A 22436-nucleotide genomic window follows, 5' to 3' on the forward strand; every position below is an offset into this window, starting at 1 on the left:
TATATAAATTCTCAGAATGATTAGAGCATTTACTTTTCCCCCAATCCCATGCAAAATTTCCAAGTCTCTTAAAGTATCAATTTTTATTTTATTGAACCTAAGTTAGTAATATTTCTACCTTTTATATTACTTAATCACTTTATACATTTTATATATGTATTTGTATTTATGTAGGTATACATTGCTTGCTTCCAAAAATATACTAGGCAGATTTCAGTAGTTTTTTTGCTGACAGTTAAGATTTGTTTTCTGTTTCTTTTCTTTTAGTCTTAATCCTAATCCTTTGCAAAGACACACATTCTGGACGATTATTATAGGAGGGACCTTCACGTGGACCAGCATCTATGGTGTCAACCAGTCCCAAGTGCAGAGATATATTTCCTGTAAAAGCAGATTCCAGGCAAAAATGTAAGCCAAATGATGGTATATGAATCTTCAATCACCTTGGCTCAAGTTTAAGTCTTTTGTATCATGAAATTCTAAGAGATAAATTATATACTTACAAAAGGATCACATAGAACAAAATGGTACTGTATGTTTTAAATCAGATATGTTGAAATATTTATATGAATTATTAAGTAAAACAAATCTTATCAAATAAATAGGCATTTATTGTTCATCTGTTTGTATAAGGAACTATGGGGAATAAAAAAATTTTAAATGTATGGCTCTTATCATGAAGAAACTTAGCATCAAATTCGGAAAATATATACAAGTATCTGAAAAGTGAAATAACATGAGAAATGGATAAGGATTCCATGAAATAACAGAACAATAGAGGAAATGTTCCAGAGAATTATGTTGCCAGATGTGCTGGTGCATTTTATTTTCAGACACAGTCATGGGTTTATAACCCCATTCTAATGCTTGCTACTTGAGTGATTTAGTCTCTCTGAGCTTCAGTTTCTAAACTTATAAAATGTGTATAAGATATCAAACATCTCATAGAGGTATTGTAGAATTCTGTGTTTGGCATGCATGTGGTAGGGGTCTAGTGAATGTGAATTTATTTTTTCACCTCAAATCATGGGATGTGAAGGAAGGGGATGAGTAAGAGATTCTTGTCAATAAGGCAGAGACTGAAGGATGATCATACATGGGCAGGGGGAGAAGAATTGGAGAGCATTCCAGGTAGGCAGAGTGATTTGGATAAAGCACAGAGGTCGGAAGGGCAACATGGTCAGGGAACTCTCCATCCCATCTTGGCTTGAGCAAAGAGTATGAAGAGTGACTAGTTCTTTTTCAGGAGACCTCAGATAAGCTTGGTGACCACCATTCTTCATACTGATAAATAAGGCTAAGTTGACTCTCATGCATTTATGGGCTTAAAACATCAAATAGATTAATAAGAGTAACAAGGTGGTTGGGGTAGAAGAATGGGTGGCAATTCTAGTTTTTTTCAAAGGAGAATATGAAAATATTGTAATATCACAAGTCAGAACTCAATATATTGAGAGTAAATTGGTTTAGACATTACCTGTCTTTGAAAAATTCCACAATGAAAACTCTATATGAACATTAGTACAATTACTAGATATGGAATCCCCCAAAATTGAGCTTAGGAGTTCTGGTGTTTTAAGAAACTTGGAAAGAATATAATTTATATATGCAGTAATCCATCTATATTAGAGCTGAAGCCTCTCCCAAAATAATTGTGCACATGTGCTTCTTTGGGAACATGAAACTCAAAAAGTCCAATTTTATAACTAAAGAACAGTGTTAGCTCTTTCTTAATGAGAAACAATTTCCTTCGGACTAGCCCATCTTCTCCCAGTTTCTAACACTGGCTCCCTGGGAAGAATAAATCCCAGCCCAATGGCAAGACCTGCTGACACTGATTGACTGGGGCAATGTCAGATGTTGATAAGTCATCTGTCTGAATGGTATTAAAGTAGAATAAAACAAGATAGTAAAGTATTAAACTCATACATAAGTGAGGGGTGGTATCTGATCAGAAAGGTGTCTTGGGTATATTTTCTGATGATTTGCAGATGAGATACAGTTAATCCTACTATTTTTAGACAATAACAAAACATACATACAGTAAATCTAGTCAGCCAAGGGAAGAGGCTAGCAATCTGTTGCTTGGCACCTATTGCAGGTTCTCCCGGACGTGGACTCTGAGATGGAGTCCGCTTAGGAAATCACCCCTGGAGAAGAGAAGGAAGGGAAGGAAGCAGGATTGGCCAGAGGGAGAAGTTGGACTGTGATGCAGTCTCAGCAGAGGCCTCAAGGGGCGCTCTAGAGCTGGGGTGACCCTTCAGACTTGTCCTAAGTTAGTGTGAGGGGACTCTTGCCTTTCAACCTCAGAATCCAGCAGTCATTTTATGCATGCTGCCCCGGGGGAGGGGCTATGAGTTGGTGAGGGTGGGGCACATTTTTCTTCAGGCTAGGGCAGCTCATCACAGTGTCCACTACAGCAGCCCTGGGGAAAAAATGTAGCCACCTCAGTGAGAGCAATGTTTACTATTCAACTGATTATTAGGGTGAAGCATCCAATGACTTTAACACTAATAATATCAATAAGCACCATTTAACAAGTGTTTATTACATGTCTCTGTGCTATATTTTATATATATATATATATATAATACTATTTTATTTACTCTTATAATTCAGGAGGTAGGCATTGTTATCTCCAGGTGTATATGAAGAAACTGAGGTTCAGAGAGGCTAAGTTACTTGCCCAGGATCACATATGGTAGGGAGAGCCAAGATTTATGCTCAGGACTGACTCCAGTGCCGTTATGTAAATCTTTACAGTCTACTGGAGCACACACCATATATTAAAATGCTGAACCTTGTTTGAGGAGATTCCTGTCCAAGGAATACAGGTTTGCCTTTCACACTTAATGGATGGCATTACAAACCACATTTAAACGAGTGTGATGTTTCTATGTAGATGCTAACAATGTTTCGCAGTTTATAACTGCATTACTTTTAAAGGGAAAATGAGGAATAGTCACTGCTCTGTTGACTATTAAGATCTTTATTTCTTTGACAAGAAGTTTTAAAGTAGTGTAATTAGATAAAATTATAAAGCTAATAATGCCCATGGAACTCTGACTAGGAGGAAACATTTGTTCAATGGCAAACCCCCATCAATTCAAAGTATTTCCGAATCCGTTGTTGGCTGACATCATAAACAGAAGGTAAGGCCAGAATAAAATAAGTAGCATTTCTGATAACCAAAAGAGAATGTCTATCTATTGAATATATCACAAAGTCCCTCCTGTTTACATAACAAGTTTCCTCATCTTTGGGATGGAAATTAAAATTGTCATGTGATGGTTTGTTTTCACTTCTTTAGGTCTCTCTACATCAATCTTGTGGCACTCTGGGCAATCCTCACCTGCTCAGTGCTTTGTGGGCTCGCACTGTATTCCAGATACCATGACTGTGATCCTTGGACAGCCAAGAAAGTGTCTGCACCAGACCAGGTCCAGCACCATGTCTTTCTTATATGTGCAGTAGTGACATGCAGAAAGCTTATTAGCTGGGAGGAAATAGTATTCATATTCTTGTAAAGAAATAGCAAATGTGCACAATATAATCGTCTTTAGTTTCTATAAGGCATTTGGAAAAAATTTATTTTAGCAGATATGGAAATAGCAAGAATGAAGAATGTTATATCCAACATTAAAATATTGAAATGCTTGGGAAATTTTCAAGGCAGGTATTAAAAAGAAATAGCTCAAGGCTGGGAGTAGAAATATAAACACAGTTTAAAAAAAAATCCATACACACCATGGTACAGCAGAACGTTTTGTGGTTATCCTTAGATTGTTCATTTATAAACAATTCACCTTCTGATTTTTAAATAATAGAGAAATGAATCTAATAAGTGAACATTTATTGAGCACCAACTATGTGATGAAATTCTGTGCCAAGAACTTTGTATGCTTCATTTCTTTTAGTTATCACAACCCTGTAATTCTAATTTTAAAGATGAGGAAATGAATGAATGTCAGAGAGGTTATATGACTTGCCCAAGGTCACATAGCTAATAAGCAAGAATAGCTGCAAGCACTCATCTGATACTTACCATGGGCCAGGCACTGTCATAAGTGCTTTACATGTATAAATTTCAACTCTTAATCCTCACAGCAACACTCTGAAGTAGGTGATATGATTGTCTCCCTTTCAAAGGTGAGGAAACTGAGGCACAGAGAAGTTAAGTAACCAGCTGGTAAACCTGGAGCCAGGATTCGAACCCAAGCAGGCTGCCACTAGAGTCCTAATTTTGAATCTCTATGCCATATTTCATCTTTCATAAAGTGTAGCTAGAATTCAAACCCAAGGCTGCCAGGCTCCAATGCTTGAGTTCTTGTTCTTAGAACTCTTGCAAAATTATTTTCTAACAATCGATTGTAAATCAGGTGCCCAGGGCATGCATTAGAATGATCATAGGTTGAATTTTCTGTTGGTGTAAATGCATAACATACTCCCAGGAAAATACAACTTTGTGGGATTAGAAAGTGAGAGCATCCTTCATGTGCATATCTCAGTCCTGTCTTAACCTGTGCCCTCCTGTTGATAAACACATCTTCCTGTTTGCTCAGAGAATCTTAAGAATTGTGTTTACTCTGCTGACGGAGGCACTCTTCTGTTATATTCTCTCTAGTCAAGACTGTTTTGTGATTTTTGTCAATCTTTGTCTTTGAAGACCTTAGGGACTTAAAATTTTTTTTCCCTAATGTATCTTCCCCTTACTCTGAGCAAAAAACCAACAAAACAAAACAAAACAAAACAAAGCAATTTTTTTTTAAGGTGCAACCTCCTAACCTTGAGACTTCTCCTTGTCATAGATTGTATGCAGGGGTGTCTTGCATGCATGCATTCACCATTTAGAGAGCATGTGACAAATTTTTGAAAAAGAAAGATGCTTTCTCCTAATTGAATGATTTCACTACTGATTGTTAGTCAGTTAATTCAATTAATATTTCCCCGGGGATACAATGCCAATAAGGCACAATCAGTAGATCGGGTAAGAAGCTTTACCCGAGAGAACAAAGGTAAGTTTCTGCTGCGCCCTGCGACAGCTCACGCTGAGGAAGCAGGTTTGGTACCTAGGTGTAGTTGTACTGCTTTTCTAACAGTCTTACCCAGTTGATTCTACCTATATCTGCGGGGACCATTCAGATTCTGAAATATCACACCAAAGATTTTTGGAAAGTTGACAAGAGAGTAGAGGATTTTAGATCTCATTATAACACTAACGATGGAATTTTTACTTTTGCTTATGTATAGAATACTGCTTGAAGTTAAACTTTTAAGATTTCCTGGGGAAATTGCATGTTGATCTCATAGAGAGAGAAATGCTATTCTGTTTTCCTAAGAATAAAGAATTAATAAGCTTTAGTTAAATGAGATCAAAGAGGCTGATAAGAAAGGGCATATCATCCACTCTGAACTATTGAGAGAAGGAATCAATGATGTTTCAGTGCAAGAGAGGACATATTCCTATAAAATTATCCACTCAGGACTCTGGTTCAAAAATCAGTTTCTCCAGAAGACTGCCATATAACACAGTGCTGAAGTCATACACCTTCCCATCCTTATTTGATATTTATTTTCTTAAAAGTAACTTATCGAAAAGCAAGTATCAGGAGTTGTATTTTTTAAAGAAGCCAGTTTCAGGAATTTCGTGAGGTTAGTCTCCGCTCGTCACTATGTTTCATACAACAATTGACCCTTGAACAACACAGGGGTTAGGGGCCCTGACCCCCTGCACAGCAGAGAATCTCCTTGTAATTTTTGACTCCCTCAAACTTAACTGCTAATAGCCTACTGTTGACAGAAAGCCTTACCGATGACATAAATAGCCGATTGACACATATTTTGTATGTTATGTGGATTATATACTGTTTTCTTACCATAAAGAAAGCTAGAGAAAAGAAAATGCTGCTAAGGAAGTCATGAAGACAAGAAGATACATTTAAAGTACTGTAATGTATTTATCCATACTATAAGTTTACCTTGTCTGTTTGCAAGATGAATCTTCTGTCAGGACCTATATCAATGAGTCTTATATGATACGAAACACTGCAGATGTTATACTCTTATCAACACTAGACATCAAAAAAGAAAAAATAATGTGAAAAAGAATTCATATTTATTTACAAGTGTAACAATTCATGCATTGGTAAAGAAGCAGCAATATGATTACTTCATAGTAGCCTAGTGTAATCCATACAATTGCTTTATGGTAGCCTAGCCTATACACTAATGAATGAATCGTTATAAAAGTTTTATGATATACAGTATTACAGTAATATTCTTAATACCACTTTGGAAACATTGTTACTTTTTAAAACTACTTATCTTTGATAATAGATTGATACATAGTTTTCCCAATTATGAATTATGGTGGCACACTGTACTGTAAAGCAACTCTTTGAAAGCAGTTATAAAACAGTAAAAAAAACTACAATATTTTAATATTAAATATCACTCACCTTATGCCTTTGTAAGAATAGGCTATCCACTTCAATACAAGTCTTGCATACATGTTCTACACATACATTTTTATATATTTATTGTAAAAAAAATCTATATATAAGTGGAGCCACACAGTTCAAACTCATGTTGTTCAAGAGCTAACTGTATTTGCAACTATAATTACACTTTCAATCCTGAACAGTGATTGAAGTTCACAAAAACAGCTTTGAGTCATCAAGTAAAGTTAAATTAAGTGAATGCTTTTCACTTAAGCACAGAGGTATGCCAATATTTCCTTTAAATTGATTTACTGTTCCAAAGAATGAAAATAGCTACCTATTACCGGACACTAACTATATTCCATGTACTATAGTATGAGCTTATATAGGTTATCTAATTTAACTTTTTTTTCTTTTTGTTAGTGGAGGTACTGGGGATTAACCCAGATGTCAAAATGAAGAATAAAGTATGTTAGCCAGATTTCTTTAAGTCAGATATTATATTTGGGACATTTGGAAACAGAGGTTAAAGACCTTTCCATTCGAGATGATATTTAACCCTTAATAAGATCGTACAATCTATGAATTTGAGTATTCATGCTGAATGAAGAAGTTGAGCATTTCTTGTACAATTTTAGCAGGTAAAGAGTTTAATTTTATGTATTTTGGAAATTTCAGTTATGTGGAATAGCTTCCTTTAGTTCTTGAAGAACACAAGATAAATGAGGTGTTAATTAATTTATTTCATAACAAATAGTACTCAAGAGTAAATGTTGGAATTTTTCAGCTCATGCCTTATTTGGTACTGGACATTCTGCAAGATTACCCAGGAGTTCCTGGACTCTTTGTGGCCTGTGCTTACAGTGGAACATTGAGGTATGAACTATGACTCTAATAATACATGGTTTCCCTATTGGGATCGTTCTTTTGTTATTTGATATTTGGGAGGAAAAGCTGAATTCTGGACGTGAGCACAAACGGCCCCAAAATAGGTAATTTACTCCATGTATCCTCTCTATCGGTCTGTTGTCTCTAGGGGCTGGCAGTCTATTATCATCAGTCTCCACTTTTAACTTTGGCCCCTTCTATCTAATACATCATCACATACCTTGTAGGGTCATAATGACAATGATCAGTTGTTGGTAGCTTTCGCTGATTACCAAAAATGGAGACCTACAGTCTTGGTTTAAAATATACATGTAGCTATGGCATGATCAAATGGAGAATTAGAATTAGAATTTCCTTTTACAGGCTGAATAATATATACTGTCCAAAGAATCTTGTTTTGTATTTGAACTTCTTCATTGTACTTTCTTCCTATGTTTGCTCCAGGGAACCCTTATTATTAATGTGTACGACATGTGTTAGTGTGGATCCACAAAATTAATTTTATTGATATTTATGGTGTATGTTAGTGAGGACTTATGACAATTCTTTCTATGCACAAAGAAAAATATGTTTTAAAATCATTTTGTAGTAATACCACATGATCTTTGTAGATTCTTTCCATAGACACTAAGGATTCATTTCAAAATGGAGCCAACAATTTAATTTGTTCTGAATCATTCTTGGATGACAACAACTTCCAGAAAGAGGATGATGTAATTATTTAAAAAATAATATAGTAGAAATCTGGTTACATTTCAGAAGTGACAATATATATTTTTCCCTTTTCTTATTCCCAGTTAGATTATTATTACAGTTTAAATATTATAAATAAAAAATTTGATTTTCCCTTACAGTACAGTGTCCTCCAGTATTAATGCTTTAGCAGCAGTAACTGTGGAAGATCTAGTCAAACCTCACTTCACATCTCTCTCAGAAAGGTCTCTCTCTTGGATTTCCCAAGGACTGAGTAAGTTTTCATTTCACAATTCCATTTTAGCTCTGGGAGATGATTTTTAGAGATATCAGAAATTCTTTCCTATAAATGTTATACAGTAAGAACTTCTGAGCGTGAGTGTGTGTGTGTATATATATATATATATATATATATATATATATATATATATATGCCTGCCTGCGACTTACCACAGTCATGGCCATATTTGCAATCAAGATTTGGGACATACTTCAAACAATTAGTTGTCAGGCAACCACGAAGAACAATTTCCAGAGGCCCTATTTGGCTGTCCTTCTTTCTTTACCTTCCTCCTATCCCAAATCTAAGTTAAAATTCCTAGCCACAGTTAAAATTCAACTCTTTTCCTCTTTTCCTCCTAAAATTTAAACCACAGTTTAAAAAATATCCTTAGTTTGAAACCAAGAGCTATATTTTTTCTGTATAACCTAAGAGGGCACTGCCAGTTTAAATTTATAGACGTAGTCCATGTGTATAAATTGAAGATAAAGGAAAAGAGCATTATGGTTTTATCTCTTCTATCTGCACATGTAGACAATTGGGAGATAGTCAATAAAATTGTACAAGAAATGCTCAGCTTCTTCGTTCAGCATGAATACTCAAATTCATAGATTGTAGGATCTTATTAAGGGTTAAATATCATCTTGAATGGAAAGCTCTTTAACCTCTGTTTCCAAATGTCCCAAATATAATATCTGACTTAAAGAAATCTGGCTAACATACTTTATTCTTCATTTTGATATCTGGGTTTAAGTGTTTTGAAATGAATGAATAACAAACTTTTTTTTTTAAGAATCTTTAACTTCAACCTACTGGCACTAATAGACTGTCAAAGAAATTGTAAATAATATTCTATTTTAAACCATAATTCTCTATATAATTGCCATTACTGTAGCCTGGAATAAGTACTTAATTTATATTCTTCAGTGTCTCCTAAATTTAAATTGCATTGCATCATTTTATTATGTATCTGATTTTAATCCTGGAGCATAATTTTAGAATGATACTATGCTTCCTAAAGAGTTTTTAGATTGGTTCATGATGGGATTATGGAAGCTGTGTGGTTTAGTAGAATGAATGGAAGCTTTTGAAGTCAGACAGATGCAATCTTGTTTCATTAATTTACCAGTTATTAGCCTTGAGCAAACCCAATAACCCCTTTGAGCCTCTGTCTCTTTATATGGAAAATGGGAACAAAAAAAATTCACCTTCCAGGTACTAAGAGGTTTAGAGATAATCCATGTAAAACAAGAGACAGTAGCTGGTGCTCAAGGAATGATGTTGATAATGATTAATAGCAAATCAGCTCTGCTAGTGTAGATGAAGTTTTTATTCATTTTGAAGGGTTGTATGAAAGTGTCACCTTGAGGTGACAGGAAGGACATCAAAGAGAAGAACATGGCAAATGGTTTGAATGTTTCCGATAACTTTGAGTACAAAAGCCCACAATAGTGACTGTTCATGAGCTACCAAATAGATAAGAATCAAGCTAAATATGTTGAAAATACTATTTAAATTAGGGCATTCAGAGGCATGAAATATCATTGCAACAAATATCATTGCAAATATCTTTGCAAAAATTAATGTAAGGTTTTTCCATTCAGGTGCAAAAAAGATTGTTTACTCAATATACTTAACAAAATTGCATGTGCTTATATAAGTAAGATATAAATAATGTTAAGGAATGCACTAATTTTATGATGAGCAAATTTCTCATTTATTTTATTTTTTGGATTTTGAATTTTATACATGGGAAATGATATTAACTGTTTTCAGGTGACTTTTGCTGAAGGGAAATCTTTAAAATAAAAATTGGGGGAGGGGTGTAAATTTTCAAAGTAAAATGTGTACTTGGAGAAAATCTGGAAAATTTCAAAAGCCAAAAGAGAAAAAAATCCCATAATCTGACCACCAGTGGGGTTTGAGAATTTCTATAAACTAGTTTTGGCAAAACAGTTTGGTGGAAGGGGGACTATAATACTTGTCTTGAAGCTGCCTTTCTTTGCTGGTTTAACAGGAAAGGTTTGTGGATGCTGATGGAGATTATGAGAGGGCTAAAGATCCTGAAACACTCCTTGGTGTGGATTTCCACTTCCCAGGAGAAATGAACGCTTAAAAGTCATAAGACTCTAATTTCTGATGTTTATTATGCTTCTGCCCCTCATCATGTTGTACAGAGTAGAGCTGAATTGTGTCCTGTTTTGGGCAAACTGAAAAAAGAGACCTAAGCTTTCTTTTATAAACAAATGTTTATGGAGGATTAGATTAATAACACAATAGTTCTTAGCTTTTTAAATCCCTATAGTTAACTCTAGGGATTTTTTACTTATATAACTTAATGTAGTTAATCCTGGGACCCAATATTAGAGTTTTCTTTCCTCTTATGCACACTGCTGATCCTGTAGAAAAACATCACTTTCCTTTTTTGGCTGGCGTTGACGTATGTAGCCATTCTTCACCACAGTCATATTACTCACTTGGAATCAAAGGTGTGGTAGCTTATTCTATTGAGAATTCTAATCCTCTGGGTCTGGATTTTACAATGGCTTTTGCATCGTTCATCTAGGTGTGCTGTTTGGAGTCCTGTGTATTGGAATGGCTGCGCTAGCGTCACTAATGGGATCTTTGTTGCAGGTAAAAGCTAATCCTTGAAGGTTTGAGTCATAATCACTAAATAATTCTTCTTTTTGTCCTTCTCCTTCTTCTTTTTTAATGTTAATGTGACCATCCTTCCAGACTTCTCTCTCTCTATATCTACACATAGACATACCAAGAGACAGAGATGACTGAATTCTTTTTAAATTTTTAAAGGATATAGTGGGGAGGATAATAACTCAGTGGTAGAGTTCATGCTTAGCATGCATAAGGTCCTGAGTTCAATCCCCAGTAAGAAAAAAATAAATAAATAATAAAAATTAAAAAATTTTAAATTAAACTTTATATTTTGAGGTAACTGTAGATTTGTATGGAATAATAAGAAATAATACAGAGGGATCCCATATTCCCTTTACCCAGTTCCCCCCAATGGTGTGAGGCTTAGGTTGATGTTCTTTTCCCCCCTTTTCCCTGTGAATACCTGTTGCTCCAGCACTACTTGTAGAGGCTACCTTTCTTCCACTGAACTGCCATTGCCTTTGAACCTGTGAGAAAAATCATTTGGGCATATTTGTGTGGGTCTATTTGTGGTTTCTCTGTTCTAGTCCATTGATCTACGTGTCTATCCATCTGTCAAGGTCACACAGTGTTGATTACTATAGCTTTATAATAAATCTTGAATTCAGGTACACTGAATCCTTCCACTTTATTCTTATTTTTCAAAACTGTTTTAGCCATTCTAGTTTCTTTGCCTTCCCACAAGTGAAATAATCTCTATACCTCAAAAAATCTTACTTAGATTTTGATAGGGTTGCATTAAACCTGTTTAGTAATTGATAAGTATTAATTATACTATTATTACTAGTATTACTATTATATAACTACTACTGCTTTCCTCGGATTAATGGTTGCACGAATTATCTAGCACACCTAAGCCACAAACAACAAAACTCCTCTTAATGTGCTTTCCTCCATTGTCTGCATTATTGTTTTTATTTCTTATTGTAGTCGATTCCCCCCTTTGTCATAACCAACCCTGGCCTGAGTATATACAATGAGATGATCCAGGAGAATCATCATAGCTCCAAGCCATGGAGCTCTTCCTTGCTTTATTTTTCCTGAAACAGGTCTTTTTTGGGGTATATTCCTTATATCTCCAAAACTGGCTCTAGGTCACATTGTCACAGCCTGCTACATGGGCCAAGTGACTTCTTTCACATTCTGCAGTAAAGTCTAACTTCCTTCCTACTGTACTCTGGTTCAACAGATGTTGTGATTCCCCAGTCTATGTGGTAGACTTTTTTTTCTTTTTTTGTAAAAGTACCTCAGCCTATATTCTCTAAAGCTGTTCCTGACTTGATTTTTAAAAAATATTTATTAATTCTTTGCTATCAGGCCCCTTTACTCTGTGGACACAGCAGAAATGGTTCTGTCCACTATCAAAAATTAGCCCTCATTAATAGCCATTATTAGGAACATACATCTCTTGGAAATTTCAGCCATTTGGGTCTCCATTCTTCATGTTGCACATTTTTTTCACTGTCATGATTTTAGCATCTATATATGTCAAAGCAAAGGTTGTAATTAACCAATTAGATTTTGAACCTCTTTCTACATTATTTGATCCATCTTTAAAAAAATTATATTTTTAATTTTAGTTCCATCTTTAGGGAACCAAGGATAACATCAGGTTTCATTGCCATCTCTAGTCACTAGCAGTACTTATCCACAGTCTTTATTGGCAGAGGATTTTGAGACTATCAAAGCACAAGGGTGTGATGTGATTGATTATTAATGTTGACAAGAATAAGGTTGGGAGGGGTGGTGTTCCTCTCAACTTATGCATTTATATACTTGCTCCCATTGTCTCATGACTCCCTACCTTCTTTACGTTTTGCTTCCTCTATTGAGGGTACCTGAATGAACAGATAGAGACTGAGAAGCAGAAGCTTCCAAGTTCTGTTTACCTCTTTGTCAATGACAAGGCTGCCATGATTTTTAGGAGGAGGCGAAATACTTTAAATCCTCATCCTGATGAGATTACTTTAAAACACTTTCAGCTTTGGATTTGAGATTTGCTAACTGATGGCTTTTTATTACTTTTGTAGGCAGCACTCAGCATATTTGGCATGATTGGTGGACCACTTTTGGGCTTGTTTGCTTTGGGTATTTTGGTTCCCTTTGCCAACTCAATTGTAAGTATAAAAAATAAATATGTGAAGAACCTACTTTCCCAACTATAGTAGCAGCTCTACAATTTTTTCTCAATTGTAAAGATATGGTTCCTTTGATATCTGGCATTAGTGACTTGTCTTGATGACTTAAATTACTCATATTGACTTTGCTGGGATACACAGTGAATGTACTATGGACTGGGACCCTGCATGTGTGAAGCTAAATGAAAACTGCCAGAACAAAATATAGATTATAAATATTATATAAGTAAATTGCTTATTATAACATAATTATATTCTATAACTAAAATATAGAATATTGTATAACATAACTAAAGGAGATATATGATAAAATAATACATATTATGAATATTATATAACTAAAGGAACATCATTTTCTGTGCATTTATCTTTTTGCCCTTCTTAAAAATTAATCACTAGAACTTAAGAGACTGACAGGCTCAGATATGAAAGATTTTAGGGCAGTAGAGCTGAGAATACCTGTGAATAGCCAGGGTACACCAAAGAGAAGCAATAAGATAGGCTCCTGACCAGAAAACTTATACTTCTGATATTAAAGACGTAGCTCCAGTCACATGAGTCTAGACCCACAGGGGTGATCGTAATTGGAAATTGTATCTAGAAAGAGGAATGTTTCTGTTCTTCTACATTGACATATCTGTGCTCTGAAGCACTGAATTTTGTTTGGAATAAATGAAGTTGAAATCATGTCTCTGAAAGCCAGGAAAAACTCCACTAGTTTAGTCCTGCCACATGCTGAAGTTCAGGAAAAGCTGTAACGTGTGTCTGGTTGTTTCAGATAGATGTAGGGTAACTGCAGAACTACGACTTTACATTTAGAATTCCATGTTCCTCCTGAGGCATCAGGAATTAGTAAGACAGATGCTGATGAGGGCTATTATCATTATTATTATTAATAATCATTCTTAATGAAGTGTCATATGAAAAGCCAGTTTGGTGGAAATTAATCACAATGAAAGAGAGTTGTTTGTGTCCACCTTAGAATGATGAAGCTTTGACTGAGACTCTTTGCATTATGAAATGCATAGTGGTTTGTTGAGTGCCTGAAACATAAAAAAAAAAAAAGACAGACGTTTAGTTTTTGACATTTATTGCCACCATGAGTTGCTTCCAGAAATGCTGTAGCTGACTGGGTCCAACATGCCCTTTTTCAGGGGAAGTAAGATATTATTATTCCTGTCATAGGAAGTACCTCTTTTTATCATATCCACATTTTTCACCAGCAGAGTATCTGTCTACTGTTACTCTAGAATAAACTTCTTCTCTCTCTTCCTCCCTTCCTCCCTCTCTTCTTCCTTCCTTCCCTCCCTTTTCTTTGCTTCTGTTTCTCCCTTGCTTCCTTTTTCCTTCCTTCCCTTCCTTTCATTCACTCATTCATTTATTCATTGAATTATACATGGACCAAGCACTGTCCTGGGAGTGGAGAGCACTGTATATTTCTGTCCTCATGGCATTTATAATTTTGTGGATCCTTGATAGAGCCATGCACAGTGCTGAGAGTAAGCAAGTCTGGTCTGTCAACAGCTAGCCACACCACTATTCCAACCTTACACTATTCAAAACCATTTATTGCATACCTGCTATAGTTCCAGCACTGTGGCAAGTGCTGGGCGCCAAAAATAAAGCAAGCTTATTCTGCTCCCAAGAGTTCACAGCTTAATGAAAGAGCTCACAGTCCTTGCCCCCAGCATAAATCCTCTGATCTGATCTGCAGCATTCTTGTTCTCCTTTCAACATGCCATTCTTTTTTCTACCCTATGATTTTGCTTATATTTCACCTCTTCAGATACTCTCCCTTGTCCTCTCTATGTAGAGCTGGAGGCACAGGCAGCCCTATCTGATCATTGTTCTTAAAAGTAAGGGGGGAAATTTCACCACAGAGGTAGGGGCTTCCTAGCTCAACATTTGCTTTCATCCCCATCATTTGGAACTATGGAACATTCAAAGACTGAAAACTGGTGAAAAGCAAGAGCAGGTAACGCAGGGTTTCCAAAGATTGGAAAACCAAATGTCTTCAGAGAGGACATCTCCAGTTATCTCTCGAAATACTTGGTTTGGTTGTATGTACCATTGCAGTCATTTGTGAAAACTGCTTGCTATTTCCCCCCTAATTTTCCTGCAGCACAGTTATACTCATGCATGTTTGTAGTATAGGAATAAACCCTGTGGATGCTTTCTTCCTCATAGTCTGTTGCTCATATGGTGTCATTTTTTTCACAGATAAAATAAAAATAGAGGAAACAGTTAACCTGGAGTCAACTGTAGTTATTTGGGTGTACAGAGACAAGGAGGCCAAAACAGAGGGCTGGCCATGGAAACAGAGTGGAAGGAATGGAATTATGAGATCGACACAAAGAAAAATGGGCGGGAATTGGTGATTGGCAAGACAGAGATAGGAAAAAGGGAATGGGGTTATGGAGATCCAGGGCTCTGGGCTGAGGGACCAGGGGCCTATTCTGCCCTTGGCAAAAAGCAGAGATCTTGCAAGGAAGATTAGTTTTAGGAGAGGAGCTGATAAATTTGGCTTGGGCCACGGTGAGCTTAACCTCCTAATGTTAATTTCCATTACAAAGCAAACTGTATTACTGTTCTTTTAAAATCACTCCTGTTTTGCAGGGAGCACTTGTTGGTCTACTGGTCGGGTTTACCGTTACTTTGTGGGTCGGAATTGGAGCTCAACTTTATCCTCCACTTCCTGAGAGAACTATGCCATTAAGGCTTGAAACCTATGGCTGTAATAGCACATACAATGGGACAAATTGGATGACAACCACAGAAATGCCATTTTCTACCAGTGCTTTTCAAGTACACAAAATTGAAAGGTATTGAATTGAGCTTTATGTCATATTTTTTAAAAATATGTTTAACAGGTAGAGAACCCCAGCTGCTTTTTGTCTTGCCTGCAACACTATGATTTTGCCTAATTCTGAAATGGATAGAGCCCATGTGGCTTTCTCACTATTATATTTTGTTCAAAAATAGCAAAAAAAAAAAAAAAGAAAGAAAAAAAGAAAGAAAAGAAACTTCTACCTTACCTACAGATCAGAGATGACTTGAATAGTAACCAAAAAAATACTACCAAATACCAGCTCTAGTTGGATAGAAAATTGTCTTTGTCAACTGAAAAACTTTTAAAATGAAAAGCAAAATTGTAAAAGAAACATTGCACAGGTAGTCTTTGAAGCTTTTCCTGACTAAAAGCTACATTTTATCTAAATATGTTGGATAATTGCTATTTGTTCAGTTTTATAGATTCCAGATCTTTAGAGCATTGGCAGTGAGTTGCAGCCACGATCATCCTGTTAGACTTTTCTGTTATGCAGTACAGTTTTAAGCCTCTGGATACTGGTGTCATCTGATTTAATAAAATGATGTAGACTTGCTGGTAGATCATTGTTTCACTGTATAGTGGATGTAAGGGTGAGATTATCCTTAGGGGATATATACATTTCTATCCTAAAGGCCCAAACCTATGGATATATTCAAGGAATGCAAAGATGAGGCCACTTCCCCAAAGCATTGTCCCAGTTCCAGCTTGCCTAGAATGAAACCATTGGATAATCATTTCTTTAGAGTCAAAACATGATGTCTCCCTCTTAATATGGACACACTCCTGGGAGAAGGAATGTGACTATACGTATCAACATTATTAGCGATTCATATCCCAGAGGGAATTCAGCTATGAGAACACTTGTCAGTTGGAGTTCAAGGCTGGTAAACTCTGCATGAGTAGAGGGAAAAGGTAGTTTCAGAGCCCAAGGCACGTATCGGGGGAGGTTGGACTAGGTGGCGTGCTGTGAAGAGAGGGACAGGGAAACATAGAGGGTAGTCTGGACAAGCATGAATGCACTCATGTCAGGTAGGGGTCAGGAAGTCATTAGAGAGTGAGAAAGGGAGAAATGATTAATGGAAAGGTAAGTGGGAAGGTGTTCAGGATGGATTTTTTGTTACACAATTTTGCTTAGCATTTGTCCTGATTATGTAAATGTCTGTTTTCATTTAAAAGACTGAGGCAAAATGGTCATTTGGATTCCTGAAACAAATAAATTAGCTGAGGCTTACCATGTGTCTGGTACCATCATAATCACTTTAATATGTCAGCTTGTTTATAAAATAACTCATATCATTCTGATATGTTATGATTCTGGGTACATGCACTGTGTACCCAGCACTGGGCTGACCATTTATGTAATATCCATAGAAAGTCTTCCCTCTCATTCACTGTGGTTTCTGCCTTTCAAGCAATTACAATCTACCTGAGAGAATGTGCTAATATACACAAAACAATGAACTCACACATAATAAGTATAGTAACTAGCAATATGGTAAACAGCTAATGAAAAGTTGAAAAATGCTTGTTAAAAGAATGGAGTGTAGATAAGCACAGACTTCAGGGATGTATTAATGCTTGAAGAATGCAGAAGTTGACCAGAGGAGAAGGTTGGAAAGTCATTCTTGTCACAAAAAAATGACCAAAAGGGAAGTTGGACAGGAGTATAAGCAATTAGACAATACACTATGAAAAGTGGTTTTCATAGGCTATCATGGGAGCCAGGAGGAGGAAGAGTCTAACTCTTCTGGGGTGGAAGATGCTTCTTAGAGGAGTGTTAAAGGAGCTGGAGTTTATCAGATGAACAAGATTGGGCAGGGGAACCAAAGGAAGGAGGAGTGTGTGTTGCAGAATGAAGAGCAACATATGCAGAGACATAGAGGCTGGAAGTCACATGGCATAGTGGGAAATCATACATAGTTCAGTGTGGCTAGCCTCCAAAGAGTGAACACACAGCTAAAGATGAAATAAGATGCCCTTTGGTTGCCTAGATACTGGGTTTCAATTACCCAAGTTCAGTTTTTATTTTTTAAGTTCCTAACACTTGATGGGTATATATTGATAACTCATTGTACTTTTAATTTGCATTCCCCTTATGATTAATGATGTTCAGTATCTTTTTTTCATGTTTATTGGCCATTTGGATAACTACTTTTGTGACTTGTCTATTTAAGTCTCTGGTCCATTTTTAAATTGATTCTCTGTCTTTTGTTTTTGTTTTAAGAATTCATGATATATTCTAGATATAAGATAAGTTTTAAAAGTGTTTTCCCCCTACCCCATGACTTGCCTTTTTACTTTCTTAGTGATACTTTTAGTGGTCAGACTTTCTCAATTTTAATTAAGTTCAACTTATCAGTCTTTTCCTTAGTCTTTTGTGTGTCCCATTTAACAAATCTTTGCTTACTCGGAGTTCATGAAGATATTTCTCTAATTTTTCATTTACAAGCTTTCTTGTTCACCATTTCCATTTGGGAAATGTAATCCATTTTGGAATTTATTATCAGTGATCAAGATTCATTTTTTCCCGTATGGATATTCTATTAACCAAGCACAATCTATTGAAAAGATCCTCCTTTTGACCCATTTTGCAATGCAATGGCAACTTTGACATAAGCCAAATGACTGCTTTTCTGTGGGCCTGTTTTTTGATTCTCTAGTCTGTTCTATTTCGCCTGTCATTGGCCCAATAGGCTACATTATCTTAATTTCAGTAACTCACCTCTGTTTCCCTTCTTTCTGGGGTCGTGGCCCCTCAAGTGCTAATTGCCTTGACCTCTCTGGTGTCTTCAGTCTCCTAGTTTTTATATATTGTTCTTGGCAGGTTGGGAGGTCTATGCTATCAAAGCTGAAAGTGGAATCCTAGAGCAGTTGTTTTAGAGGCTGGTCAGATCATGTCACTCCTCCACTTAAAATACTACAGTGTGTCCACTGTCCAGAGAGTAAGATCCAAACTCATCCAAGTCCTGCAAAAAGACCTCTACCTAGCTCTCATCTTGCTCCACTCTGTGTCTTCTTGACTATGCTTCAGTCTGCTGCTGTTTACCTCTCTCTGTGATGCTTTCTCAAAAACTTCTGTTATTCAGATCTCAGTTCCAATGTCACTTCTTCTCAAAGGCTCTCCCTAACCACTCCTTGCAGTGTAGTTCCTCCTTCCCACCCTGTTAATGTCATATTATCTTATTTCATTTTCCTTACATACTTTCCACCAGTGGGAATTATTATGTTTATTAATTTGTTTACTTGTCACATTTCTCTATTAGCATGTAATCTTGATCTACCTTTTTTATGGCAGATTTTCCAATGTCAAGAACAATGCCTGGGACACTAAGCAGAGTTGAATAATTGCAGACATTTATATGACAGGCCTAGGCCAGCACTACAGCGATAAAGGAGGAATAATATACAGGCCCAATGATGAAAACTAAACAAGAGGTTCTACTCTACATGAAAAATGTAAACGTGAATTAGAAACTCAAAGAGATCATGGGATTATTACAATATATATAAAAAATTCAAAATATCTTTAAAAATAATTTTTATAAATGAATATGAATGAATGTTAAAATTAAGATGTCAACATCTTGGTGCCGTATATTATACACTAGAATAAGAAATAATCATATTATGTGTCTATATAGTTTCCTTTCAATATGACTTCAGTAGATTCAAAATAGTTTAAGAATTCTTTTGCTTTATTTAACGATGTGTAAATCAATTTATTAAAAGCAAATTCAAAGAGCTAAAAAAAATGGACATTTGGTATTATAGTACATGATCAAGGTTAAGTCATGCCTTTAATTCCTGATCCAGTAAGTTAAAATTGGGACAGCAGATTTGGACATTAAAAATGTAATTAAATATTTTATTTTGACTTTGCCATGAGGCTTATTGACACATACTCTTAGTTGATATTAGCACTGCTGAAATCTGACAGTTATGCTTTCTTTCTCTATTAGGACCGCGCTAATGGATAATTGGTATTCTTTATCATACCTGTACTTCAGCACTCTTGGAACTTTGGTAACGTTATTCGTGGGAATACTTATCAGTTTATCAACAGGTAACTATCTAAACATTAGTATTGCTGTGTTTACCTCTACATTAGTTTTTTTTTTTGCTGTATCTGTTTTATAGCTATTTCTGTTACTTTACTATAATCCTAACAATTAGTTGAATTATTTGTTCCATTTTACTCATGGGAAATTTTAGCGCTTGGACTTGAAAACAAAAGATCTATTTCTGTTTGAATGTTCGAGTGCTGTTTCCTAGCTGCGTGGACGTACAGCTGTAGGTCTGTGTGGCTACTGTGTAGCTGCTCCAAGCTGTAGCTGTCCTGGGTGTGAAATAAGGGCAATTGTAACTGCATAACTGACCTGCCTGTCTCACAGGTTGCTGTGAGTTAAAACAAAAATGCTTGCAAAAGTTGCATGTAGCTACTACAGTGGTAGGGAGTGTATACTTACCTTTACAACAGCCCTGTGCTGTGATCTTCCCGTTGTCCTGCACTGACTCTTTGTAAACTGTAAAGAAGTATACACGTGCAGGGAATAGTAATTATGATCTTTATATCTAAGCATAATGTGAAAGCTTTTTTTTTTAAATGTCCATAAACTGTAAGAAATAATTGTAAAGGAAAATTAAACCGATACTACATATGGTACACACTGCTCTCTGGGATTGCAATAGAACTGTTTCCCTGAGACCTCCTTTGGTCCTCATTTCATGAATTCTTTTAGTCTCTCTCCTGTGTTGGATTCCCTGCTGCCTGTATCCCATTACTCCTAGGTCTTGTTTACTCCGTTAATTGGATGGAACACAACCTATAACACATTCTTGAGAAAGGGTGAGCAAGAGAGATTTTAGAAACATTTCATGTCTTAAAAAAAAATGTCTTTAGTTCTCCCTTGTGCTTGATTGATAATCTGAGTGGAGAATTTTAGGTTGAAAATAACTTTCTTGCTCCCGGAGGATGTCTTACGTTTCTTCTCCTTGCCGTGTTGCTTTTGGGAAGACCAGTGCCCCGCTGACTGCTGGCCCTTTGTGTGTGACCCATTTCACAATGACTGCCTTGCCCTAGGCCCTCAGGAGCATTCCCCTGTGAAGACCCATGTCCTTCAGTTCTACGGCACTTTCCTATTTCATTTATTTTGTAATTTCCTGCCATTCTCTGTTTCCTCTTTCTGGAAACTCCTGTTAGTCAAACGATTTAATCTTGGACAGTTTCTCTGATTTTCTTATCTTTTCTCTCCTGTTTTCCATCTTTGTGTCTTTTAGGTCTACTACAAGGAATATTTTTTCAATTACTTTTCCAATAATTCTCAAGGGAGCACTCTGATCCAGTTTTGAGAGTAGTCTGTAAGGGAAGGAGGGCAGGTAGAAGGCTATTGCAGTAGCCCAGGTGACCGATCATCACGGTGGCTCGGACCAGGGCAGTAGTGTGCAGTTGGGGAGAAGCGCTAGGCTCCCTAATTTCCTACGTTCCCTCACACATTTACATTCTGAGTAACCAAACTGGGGGACGCAGCTTCACTGTCCTCTTTTATCAAATGTGTTATAACTAGTCAGAAATCCTACGCTTTGTCTAAGTATGTCTTTGTTGGCTTTGTGCTATAAATCTACCAACACTGTGCCCCTTTAGAGAATCTCACCATCTCTCATTGTTTTTTGGCACGTGGGTAGCACTGTTTTTCAAACTTCTATGATACTTGTGTTTATAACTAATATGTTAGTAATTAGTGTGCTATTGATATTAACATACAATTAAAATTATTATATGCATTATAACTTACAATTATTAGAAATTTATAATAAAGTTTGTAGCGATTTGTTATCTTGCAAATGGCTGTTTAAACTATTCTTTCTTTACAAAAAGGACTGTGCTTTTTCTCATAAGTAAAATCACCAGCCCAGTAGGTTTATTTGCTTGCCTGTTTTGCTATGTTTTAGACAAATTTTAAACTTCTTTCATCAGCAACCCAGTTGCTCAGATCTGGAATACACCTAACCAATCTCCTTTTACTATCTGACCTTTGGTCATTTTTCAACTCATTTTTTTTTTCCTTTAGAAAAACAGGGTGTTCGAGTACTCCCTTTGAGTACTCTCGTTTTTCCCCTTAAATGCTTTGATTCTGATAACCATATACAGCTATGTCTTTTCTTTTGCTTTAAAAAGTGAATATGAACAGGCATTTAGTGATGAAGAACATTTCCACTTCATTAATTTTATATGACTTATTCCCATTCCACAGTAGCAGTGAGCTCCTTACCAAAAACAAACAAACAAAAAAAAACAAAAAAAATCTAGAAACAAAATCCTGATGTTCCTTGGGAAATATATTTTAAAAGCTACTGTACAATTCTAGGAATATGTAAGAATTTAGGCTAAACAGACTTGGTTGGTATTTCAGCTTCACCTAGCCATGTACTGTGCGCTTTGAGCGTGTCTCTTCGTTGGTAAAGTAGGGTAAATATTTTCCTAAGTAGGCTATGAG

General features: G+C 36.1%; 1 protein-coding gene across 1 annotated transcript in view; it reads left to right on the forward strand.

The window, feature by feature from the left end:
• SLC5A8 (solute carrier family 5 member 8) overlaps positions 1-22436 on the forward strand; it is a 51578-nt gene that overhangs the window by 23948 nt on the left and 5194 nt on the right. Inside the window, exons 6-13 of the mRNA XM_031683206.2 lie at positions 268-408; positions 3311-3440; positions 7228-7316; positions 8183-8295; positions 10868-10935; positions 13005-13091; positions 15729-15934; positions 19902-20005. Coding sequence (XP_031539066.2) covers positions 268-408; positions 3311-3440; positions 7228-7316; positions 8183-8295; positions 10868-10935; positions 13005-13091; positions 15729-15934; positions 19902-20005 — 938 coding nt within the window. The remainder of the gene's footprint in view (positions 1-267; positions 409-3310; positions 3441-7227; positions 7317-8182; positions 8296-10867; positions 10936-13004; positions 13092-15728; positions 15935-19901; positions 20006-22436) is intronic.

The sequence above is a fragment of the Vicugna pacos genome, chromosome 12, assembly GCF_048564905.1.
Source record: "Vicugna pacos chromosome 12, VicPac4, whole genome shotgun sequence".
NCBI lineage: Eukaryota > Metazoa > Chordata > Mammalia > Artiodactyla > Camelidae > Vicugna > Vicugna pacos.